Raw genomic sequence first — 10,580 nt, 5'->3', positions numbered from 1 at the left:
ATTTTGCTTAATTTTACGTTAAATCACAGTTTCATCACCAGAAACATATCTTATGTCTCATTTGTCTCAACTTTGGATGTCCATTGCATAAAAGAAAAAAAAACAGAGCAAAGTTGTATTATCAAGTAATTTGGGGTTCATTTTTTATTAGAATGTTTGCAACTTATTGAAATAAGAGTTCAAAGATTCAAATAAACATGACCAATGTTAGATAAAGAAAAAACACAACCAAAAAAAAAAAAAAAAAAAAGAAGAAGAGGGTTTAGTCACAGACATGCATGTAGAGAGAGCTTGTTTTAGTCGTCACCTCTTTTCCTTTTGCCTTGAGCTGTTGCTTGCTTGATTTTATCCAAACTTGGAACATAATTAAGAATAGCTGGCAAACATAATTTCACTTTATCTACTCCAAACTCCACCTTTATGACTTTATTAGTATCCCCCCTAACGATATATATCATGTGTCTGTTATAGTCATCATCGTCAACCAATGTGTCACAATACACTTCAAAGACACAGACAGATCCAAGCATAAGTACTTGCAGCCTGGACATATATCACCAAGACTCCTCCATGTGTCAGAGTTAAACTCGTAGATTTCAAAACTATTGATAGCATAAGAGGCATAATAATACTTCAAGACTCTGTAGCTCTTGTTGCAGGATTTGTTGTCTCCTTGGCAGTGTCCGATATCAAAGTCGCGGACACCTCGCCTACGATCGCCGCTTCTAATCCACCTTTGTTCACCAGTTAACGGGTTCCAAACCACGATTCTAGAGTTGTCAGCGGAGGAGGTGCATAACAACACTCCGTCACAGTGAATGACTCGGTCTATATCGAGTTTAGCTGAATACTCACCAGGCTGAGGATCGATTAGGCTATATTCATCTTTGACCTCTACAGATGGAATGGTTCAATTGAGTTCGATGCTCACCAGAGCAATATTGTGCTTCTTTGTCAACATGAGAACCATAAACTGCTTTGTGGCTTTATCCAAGTGCTTTCTTGCGAATCTCCAATCGTCGTTGAATAAACGGTTCCATCGTTTGCAAGTTGATCTTAATCGTTTCAAGGAAGTGGCCGGAACGCGACAGAATATTTCCTCTACCAGATCCTCTGGAAGCTCAGGTTTAGTCATTGATGAATGATGTCTGAAGAAAACTTGCTTCTGAATCTTCTTTATCTAATTAGGGTTTTTGCTTCTCATCTTTGTCGCCATATGTATATTCCGCCCGCACCCATCAATTATGACTATTTTCTTTTTCCTCTTTAATTTGTATTTTTAGTTTTTTTTTTCCATTTTTTATTTGCTTTCTATTCTCTAATTTGCCTCCAAATACATAATAATTCGTCTAAATCGTTTCTTTTAAAAAAGAGAGAAGACAAAAACAGAGCATGTGACAACAAGTCAACAACCAAAACCATCAGCATCACAACTCTTTCTGTACTTAGACTGTGCTGCCAAGCAGGTTCTTCAAATACAAGATACGATTGGAATCTTCATTAACGTTAACATGTTGACTTGACCCCATTGGATTATTTAGTATTCAAAATTAGTTCTTAATCATTTACCGGAAGATCAAATTAAATCTCAGACAACAAATCAAATGACGACGGGAATGATGATTTGGTCGGGTAGGAAGCCATCATTGCTACACCGCATTTCCCAAATGAGACATTGATGTTACGTTGGAGTTTAACGTAACCGCTTTCTCCCCAGTTTGATCCCCATGAGTTACGAATGATCCAGTAATCTTCACCACTTGAGGATCCATACCCAACCACTACCACACCATGGTCCAAAGATATTCCACATGTTCCTGTCATCACACCCTGAGGAAGAAAAACACAAACATAAATTTTTTGGGTTATGTTTCAAGTTCGTATGAAGAATAAAGAATCAAGCTTAGTGATTGAAAATTACGGATTTGTAGAGCTGGAAAGCTTGGCTACTAGCTTCAATGGCAACACTAACAGGTTGATGAGCAACAGCCTTTTGCAAAGACTTCTCATCGTCTCTAGGAACATCTTCATATCCATCAATGGTAACAACAGCACGAGTGTTGTTATTCTGCATGATCATTAAACATAGATGAAATATAATGGAAACTTAACAATAACACCAAAATCGAGCATTATATTGGTTTATTAAGAACCTTATCGGCGTTGCACAAGCCAAGATCATTGGCGGTATAAGGGTAATCTTGATCTGTCTCAATACCACCGTTTTTCATAATGAACTCAAAAGCGTAGTTCATGATACCTCCATCACATCCAGCGTTGACAAAACCTCTGTCACAGTCAACGAGTTCTTGCTCCGACAGAGATATCAACTCACCGGTCTTGATCTGGTTTATCCCTTCAACCGCTCCAACCGCAGAAAATGCCCAACAGCTTCCTATTCAAAGAGATATCTCAATTCACAATCGTTTCAAGTTCAGAAAACGTGAAAATTGATCCAAATCCGAAAAAGCTATATGAAGAAATATCTAAAATGCATACCACAGTTTCCTTGATCTTTGACTGGTACAACTGCGCCTTTCTTTCTCCAATCGACTTCATCAGGCAAAACATCTCCTTCTTTGTACATATATCTCTCAGATTTCACTGAGTCTTTACTTCTCTCCATCTTCTTCCTCAAGTAAATAGCTCGAAACTCATCATTTGTTAGATCTGCGAACCGGGTCAAACCGACTTCATAAGTCCTATTCTGAACTGAATTGTGCTCTTCCACGAACTTCAAGTTGTCTTTGAAGATCTTGAAGCGTCTCTCTTTCTCTCCAATACCATTATAGTTCTTTCGATTCTCCACTAGCCATCGCTCGTACATCTGCGCCACTTCAGCCTCGTTCTGCTTCGTCTCTGTTAATGAGACGACTCCAAGAAACGAGGAAACTAGTAATACTGGGAGGATCGCGAGAGCTGAGGTTATAAGCCTGATTCGAGTAGCCATTGGTTTTTGTGTTCCAGTGAGATCTGTGCCAGAGTTTGACGTTAAGACCAGAAGAGGTAGAGATGGATCAGTTGGTGTTTTGGGATTGGGCATTTTCTTTTATTTATATTTTATTCTAACCAATAAAATATTTAAGTCATATCATATCATTACATCGCTTGTATAATTCTACAATTTTTATACTAATATTTTTCATCAAACGTGAAAGAGGGTAATTCAATTATCGGAGGATGGTTAAAAGAGAACAAATTGATTAAACCCGATCAGTTTTTTTCTTGGTTATTTTTGATAACACGTTACTGCTGTATGTTTAGGACTAAAATTTAACTTACAAGAAACACGATGATGATGATGATCATCATCATCATGATACGCTGTTACCAGCAAAAGATCGGTTAAAGTTTATTATTCAAGGAAGATGACAATAAGGCAATAATGCTATAGAAGCAAATATGATATTACTTCTTAAAGATTTACAGCAAGTAAAATCAAATCCAGATAAACACATTAATCCAGAATTTAACAGCATACACATGTACATAATCAACAATTTATTATGTGTATACATGTATATGTATCATTCAAAAATCAATTATATAAAACCTCTATAATTAATACTCCGTAAATTAATAATTGTTATAAATTAATATAAATTTTTCGGTTCTAAGTTGGCTAGTGTAATTTTAGATATAATTCAATAATAGAATAAAATTAAAAAAAACTTTAAACAATTCATTGTAAATATATAGTCTCATCAATAATATAAATTAATAATCGTATAAAACTATCAAAATATATGTATATATATAGGTAGATTAATTTTTGTTAGAGTTTATTTTTAAGAATTTTTCCCTATCAAAAACTTTGAGTGTTTTTTTTTTTCTCAACATTGAGTGCTCTCTTCAAACCATGATATTTTCCTTTTAATTGATTCTATAAAAGTAATAATTATAACGATTTAATCTTATTTTTATATTTCCTTTTGAAAAAATTACCAAAATAGGAAAGTTTCAGTATTAATTTATTGATAAATTTGAATCTCTATAAATTATATTAATTTATTGATAAATTCTAATCTCAATAAATTAATAGATTTTTACGATCCTAACATTATTAATTTATAGAGGTTTTATTGTAGTTAAATCTCATTCTTTATATCATATTAATTGTTGCCTTCATATATATCCGCGTCAATGATATTTTTGGAGGAGATCATTCTAGCTGTCTTCACGACCTTGGCTGCTCTTCTTTCATCAGAGAACTTGTGGGCAACTATCATGCCGTATTCCTCTTGGCTAATTTCTGACATGAAGAGTATTCCCGCTAACTCTTTTGCTTCGTGTGCCGTGTTCACCATCTTGATCTCCTCCTCTCCTTCCCCTTCGTTGTGCTAGATCTCCTCCTCTCCTTCTCCTTTGTTGTGGTTGTTGACATCCATACTTCTTAAGGCAGATGTCACTCCCTCCAATTCGCTCTTTGCTTTAGAGGAAAGGAAGTAAAAATATCATATCATGCGTCGCGCTATCCAGCTTGGATCTCAAATTAGAGATTTTTTTTTGTGTAGATTCAGTTTGGATTTTACCGGGATCAAGTCTAAAATTTCAGAACCTACAAAAATCGGATATCATTCAGGTTCGGGTATTTTGTACCCGGTTATCCAAAATTTAACCTGATTACCCAAATTTTGCCCGATTACCCAAAAATTTTAATGTTAAATATTTAAACAAAATTTTAAAAGTTAATTTTTTTAAAAAAAATTGGTTAAGTTTTTAAAAATATAGCTAAACATTTTAATCTAATTTTGTTTTAGAAAAATTTACTATTTTTGAATTTTAAGTTATAACGTTGAATAGCTATGTTATAAATAATAAATTATAACTAGTATTTTCAATATATTATTTTATTTCGGATATGTCGGATACCCATTCAGTTATTGGTTTGGTTCCGGTTCTTCGGATTTAGGAGATTAGGACACAATAGGATTTTCTACCGGTTCCGAGTTTGGATTCAGATCCATTCCAGTTCTAGTTTTTGGGTTCAGTTTTTTGGTCCAAGCCTACTAGGGAGAGAGAGTTAGGACTTGGTCAAAGCCTCAACAAACCTGGTGAATATCATGTACTTCTCCAATCAACCCCTTTTTTTTTACAATATATTGGTTTAGCAACACGCAATCTACTTCTCCACTTTTCCAATCAATATCTTGTACTTCTCCAATGAATCTCATACTTCTCCAATCAATCCCGCTGTCATGCACCAGAAATCATGGAAACTACATCTACCTTTTTGTTCATGGATAATATGACGTAAACGGTTTTATTGTAGTTAAATCTCGTTCTTTATATCATATTAATTGCATTATTAAAATGATACATAATACACAATTTAACAGCATATACATAGATGTATATCATAATCAACAATTTATTATAATTAGATTTTGTAATATTTTTGAAAAAAAATAATTTTGGACTTAAAAGCATTGACGAAATTACCCACACATATGTCATGTCTTGTTTTCGATTCTCAAAAACAATCATATCGAAACTTACAAGTGATGTAGCAAAATTCGGTCAATCTCCAAGTCAGACCTATAATCAAAATCAGATCTAAACATTAAGATCTACAATTAACAATCATAAACGTAAAATAATCAAAATTAGGTCTATAAAAATAAATTTAAAAAAATAATCTAAATTAGATATAAAAGAACTAATACAACCTCGGTAGAGAACTAATTTGCCAGAAGTTAATAAATAATAACTTTTAAAAAAAACTAAATGTAAAATTTATTAGAGAATTAAAGAAAACTTACTATGATTTTCATGTAGGTTGTATACACCTTGACTATGCTCTACGACCAAGAGAGATATTTTAAGAGAGTAGGGAAGAATGAAAATTTGAATTTGATATATTGTTAGCTAGTATAAACTCATGGCTAGGGATGGAATTACTTGCTAGTACTAAAATAAGTAGCTAGTATCCAAAGAATTTCTTATCTCGTATATATTACAAGATAAATCCGTGTAACTTTGCCACTTATTAATATTCTCCATCCAAATCTGGCATTTTCACTTTTTTCTCGCCTTGTCACTTCTTCCTCATCTCCTCCTTAGCTTTAAGCTTCTGAGTTTCAATATTGCAAACCCTGTCATAGAGCTTCTTGCTCATATCGGTGTTGCGTTTGATGTGTGTGGCGTATTTCTTTGCGTCGACAACGCCAAGCTCCTTCCTACTCGCCTCCAATGCTTCTTCTGCAGCTTGGATATCGATCGCTTTTTGTTCTCGCCGTTATAGTAGGGACCACAATATCACCCCTAATGATTTAATTCAACTTTTTCGTTGACCATGGAGGACTATTAAAAAATATTTACACCACAATATCGCCCCTAATGATTGATATTGATATTTTTTATATAAAAAAACGGTCATCTTTACATAACTTATGTTATTCTTTTTAGATTTGTTATTCCCTATTTATTGATTAATAATAAAAGACATGTTTAATGATTTTTTTTTTGTTTATACATATCAACATATAATTGAGAAAACATGTATAATATAATTAGCGTACAATGAAAAATAGATTAGTTTGTTAATTTTCCTTTTTTATTTAGGAAATTTTTTTTAGATATAAACATGTAAATTTTATGTAGATTTACTCCTATTATCTTAATTAGCTGTTTTGTAAAATAATAATTTTTGACATATGTCAACATCTCATCAGTATACTTGACACGTGTCGTGATCAGTATACTTAAACATGTCTTTTATTATTAATCAATAAATAGGGAATAACAAATCTAAAAAGAATAACATAAGTTATGTAAAGATGACCGTTTTTTTATATAAAAAATATCAATATTAATCATTAGGGGCGATATTGTGGTGTAAATATTTTTTAATAGTCCTCCATGGTCAACGGAAAAGTTGAATTAAATCATTAGGGGTGATATTGTGGTCCCTACTATAACGGCGAGAACAAAAAGCGATCGATATCTAACTTTGAAAACCCAACTTTATATAATAAGATTGCTTCAGAAACATTTCAGGTTCCCTCATTTTAATGTTACATGTATGTATGTAATATACATAAAACAATACCTTAAATCATACATTATAATCTTGAGATGACTAATTTTTTTTTGTATCTTTGAGTAATAATTTCACACTTGAGCCAAAATTGCAGCAATGATGACCGTTGACTTTCAAAACTGCTGAAGTTTCATACTGCTTTGAATTATATCATGTGTATGATTCTAGAATTTTTATCAAATTAATGTGAAAGAGAGTGATTCAATTATTGGAAGGTTAAAAGAGAACAACTTGACTAAACCCAACTATTTGTCTAGCTTAACACGCTATGTTTAGAAATTAGAAGGCTAAAATTTAACTTACAAGAAAAAAGATGTGAATGATGATGATGGTACTCTGTTGTTCCAGCTTCAATTTGGTCAAATTTTATTATTCAAGGAAGATGACAAATTGACAATGCTATATTGCTATGAGAGCAAATATCAGATTACTTCTTAAAGATTTACAGCAAGTAAAATCAATTCCAAGATAACACATTAAAATTAACGAGAGTAGTCAAACTATGATCCAAACTTAATTGGAAGTGTCTTAAAGACAGAAGACTGAATCTTGATAACGTGGGATGAAAAGCAACTATGTTCTTTTCTTCCTTAAGCGCTGCTTACAAGCACGTTTGTAGACTTCGTGGCCCCAATCGCTGGTCCTCGTGTCAAGGCTTTTATGCTTAACGGACTGTTTCCCTTCTGTCCACACCAAATTTTGTAGACGAATCAGTTTAAACTTTACAGGAAACAAAACAAAAAGTGTTTTTAAGCCATAGGAAAGAACAAGAAACTAACCATTCTACAAGTACCGGCCTTCAAATCGCAGACAGGGTATGACTGAGGGCAGCAGCTAGAACCGTCGTCACAGCAAGTGGCTGACTCGAGCGGACAACATCCCCAGCTATAGCATTTACCTTCGTACTCATAAAGACAACAACAAGTGGACTTAGGTGGACAAGTGTAAGACTTGTCACAAACAACTGGTGAAGGTAGGGGTGGCCTTGGTGGGTTTGAACCCGATGATTTTGTAGGGTAAGAAGCCATCATCGCCACACCGCATTTCCCTGATGACTCATTGATGTTACGTTCTAGCTTAACATATCCGCTTTCTCCCCAGTTTGATCCCCATGAGTTGCGAATAATCCAGTAGTCTTTACCACCTTCTGATCCGTATCCCACTGCTACCACACCATGGTCTAATGATGTTCCACATGTTCCTGTAAACACACCCTTAAAAAAAAAAAAAAAAAAGAAATCATTTTTAAAGAATAAGAAACCAAATCTTGGATGAACGAAACCAAAGTAAGGTTCACTGAAAATTTACAGATTTGTAAAGCTGGAAAGCTCTGCCACCGGCTTCAATAGCGACACTAATTGGTTGGTTAGCAAGAGCCTTCTTCAAAGACTTCTCATCGTTTCGAGGAACATCCTCATAACCATCAATCGTAACAACACGAGTGTTCTTCTGCAAATAAATAAAACAACCACACAACACATAAGTATACAACAACATTGTCAACCAAAAACTACAAAAACATTATCGTTTACTCGTACCTTATCGGAATTGCACATGTTAACATCAGTTCCGACATAAGGATAGTCTTCCTCTGTATCAATCCCACCGTTTTTAATAATGAACTGAAAAGCATAGTCCATAAGACCTCCAGCACAACCACCATTGTAACTCGTGTCACAATCAACAAGTTCTTGCTCCGACAAAGATATCAACTCCCCTGTCTTAATCTGGTTTAGCCCTTCAACCGCTCCAATCGCAGAAAACGCCCAACAACTTCCTGTAACGTTCAACCACACTAATCAGCTCAAACACGAAACACAAAAAAAAAAAAAAAAAAAAAAAAAAAAAAGAGCGATTAAAACGCAAACGCAATAAGACGTACCACAGTTGCCTTGATCTTTGACTGGATTCACAGCACCTTTAGCTCTCCAATCGATTTCATCAGGCAAACTATCACCAGCCTTATACAAATACCTCTCTCCCTTCACCGGAACCCTAGTTCTCTCCATCTTCCTCCTCAAGTAAACCGCACGAAACTCGTCGTTAGTCAAATCAGCGAACCGGTTCAACCCTACTTCGAAAGTCCGATCCGGTACCGAATTGTGCTCTTCCACGAACTTCAAGTTGTCTTTGAAGATCTCGAACCGTCTCTCTTTCTCTCCAAGACCGTTGTAGTTCTTTCGATTCTCAACTAGCCACCGCTCGTACATCCGCCGTGCCTCCGCCTCGCTCCGCGTCGTCTCCGTCGCTGTGACGCCGGAGAGAGACAAGGAGATCAGTAACACAGAGAAGACTGTGAGAGCTAGGGTTATGGATCTGATTGAAGTAGAAGTAGTCATATTTGTTTGTTTTTGTGTTTCGATTTTGAGATGTGTTTTGCAACTGTAGCGTTGAAGTATTTATAGAGTTTGAGACTTTTGTCGTCGAGAGTGGAGATTGGGATAGATGTGTTCTTCGTATTGGCTCTGACGTGTCATCTTATTTATATATACCGTATTTATTTTTATTCTGATACAAAAATTAATTAATGTCACATCACATAGACATACATGTTTCGATCCATTCGTAATATTGTACTAGGATTTACCGCATGATACACCACAAAACAATTTTTACATTTTTCATTTTATTATTATATCTAAGTTTTATAATTTCAAATTTAAAATAGATTGGGGGTTAATATAAATATTATAGTATTATTGTATATATATATATATTGGTGTTTTGTAATAATTAACAGTATATTGTATTAAATGTATGTGAGTCTTACTTATAAAAAGAGTAAGATATTATCAAACTTATTTAGCCGTATGGTAGTACCAAATTAAATTCTTTAAAATTATATGAATGTTGATCCAAATCCATCCCATTATATCACCCAAATGATATTTTACACATTTTTGTAAGTTTGAATGTTTATAATATTTTAAGTTTTCGAAAATTATAAAACTATTATATCTTGTATAATTAAAAGATATAGCGGTATTTAAATAAATTGTTAATTATAATTGTTTAGCTGTAATATATAATTTTGTTTGAGTTTGGCAGATAAATATGTTTTTTTCATAATTTTGAAGTAATTGTTAGTAATTTGAAAATAATAGTATGTGAAGGACTATATTTTAATGTTAGGTAATGTTTTAATTTGAAGAGTTTTTTTTTGTATATCCTTACAACAAGAAATTACCATGAAGTGTGCAAATAGTTGTTTATTAAAAGTATTTTTTTTTTTTTTTTTAAAAGGGAAGGAGAGAAACTTAATGCAAGAGAATTAACAATATAAAAAATATGATAATATAGAGTATTATAATTGAAAACTCTTCAGTTGTCCAAACAAAGAGAGCCGAGTACACCGTGGAACAATCGGAATCACAAAATGATTTTACTTCGATTGATTTTTGTTAACAAACAATATTTTGTAATGATACATAACAAACAAAGAGAGTCGAGCCGAGGTAAAATCAATATTTTGTTCTGGATGTAAAATAGATTGATTTTTAAATTTTTATCTCTTCGATTATGTGAATAAGAGGTTGAT

General features: G+C 33.6%; 2 protein-coding genes and 1 pseudogene across 2 annotated transcripts; all 3 read right to left on the bottom strand.

The window, feature by feature from the left end:
- Positions 1–454: 454 nt before the first annotated feature.
- Positions 455–1,135, bottom strand: LOC104767640 (F-box/kelch-repeat protein At3g44120 pseudogene; annotated as a pseudogene).
- Positions 1,136–1,423: 288 nt separating this feature from the next.
- Positions 1,424–3,096, bottom strand: LOC104765807 (putative cysteine protease RDL2). The gene is made up of 4 exons (XM_010489581.2): positions 2,500–3,096; positions 2,154–2,395; positions 1,922–2,068; positions 1,424–1,830 (listed from the first exon to the last, which is right to left on the bottom strand). Exons 1-4 carry the CDS (start codon positions 3,041–3,043, stop codon positions 1,582–1,584), a joined length of 1,182 nt encoding a protein of 393 aa, XP_010487883.1. The 5' UTR covers positions 3,044–3,096; the 3' UTR covers positions 1,424–1,581.
- A 4,288-nt stretch (positions 3,097–7,384) lies between these two features.
- LOC104765805 (putative cysteine protease RD21C) lies at positions 7,385–9,514 on the bottom strand. The gene is made up of 5 exons (XM_087502353.1): positions 8,925–9,514; positions 8,581–8,819; positions 8,351–8,491; positions 7,822–8,256; positions 7,385–7,725 (listed from the first exon to the last, which is right to left on the bottom strand). The coding sequence occupies exons 1-5, from the start codon at positions 9,379–9,381 to the stop codon at positions 7,633–7,635; spliced, it is 1,365 nt and encodes a 454-aa protein (XP_087358479.1). The 5' UTR covers positions 9,382–9,514; the 3' UTR covers positions 7,385–7,632.
- Between the last annotated feature and the right edge of the window lie 1,066 nt (positions 9,515–10,580).

The sequence above is a fragment of the Camelina sativa genome, chromosome 19 (assembly GCF_030686135.1).
Source record: "Camelina sativa cultivar CO46 ecotype springtype chromosome 19, ASM3068613v1".
NCBI classification, from domain to species: domain Eukaryota; kingdom Viridiplantae; phylum Streptophyta; class Magnoliopsida; order Brassicales; family Brassicaceae; genus Camelina; species Camelina sativa.
The sequence above is the reverse complement of the archived record's forward strand: the minus strand, read 5'-3'. Positions and strand labels throughout refer to the sequence as shown.

Excerpts from the sequence above, each read along its gene's own strand:
- LOC104765805 (XM_087502353.1), bottom strand. The coding sequence starts at position 9,381 with ATGACTACTTCTACTTCAATCAGATCCATAACCCTAGCTCTCACAGTC. Across the intron at positions 8,257-8,350 it reads CTTTCCAGCTTTACAAATCT|GGTGTGTTTACAGGAACATG; the intron begins GTAAATTTTCAG and ends TTTTTTTTTAAG. Across the intron at positions 7,726-7,821 it reads AGGCCGGTACTTGTAGAATG|AAGGGAAACAGTCCGTTAAG; the intron begins GTTAGTTTCTTG and ends TGGTGTGGACAG.
- LOC104765807 (XM_010489581.2), bottom strand. The coding sequence starts at position 3,043 with ATGCCCAATCCCAAAACACCAACTGATCCATCTCTACCTCTTCTGGTC. Across the intron at positions 2,396-2,499 it reads CAAAGATCAAGGAAACTGTG|GAAGCTGTTGGGCATTTTCT; the intron begins GTATGCATTTTA and ends CTCTTTGAATAG. Across the intron at positions 1,831-1,921 it reads CTTTCCAGCTCTACAAATCC|GGTGTGATGACAGGAACATG; the intron begins GTAATTTTCAAT and ends TTTCTTCCTCAG.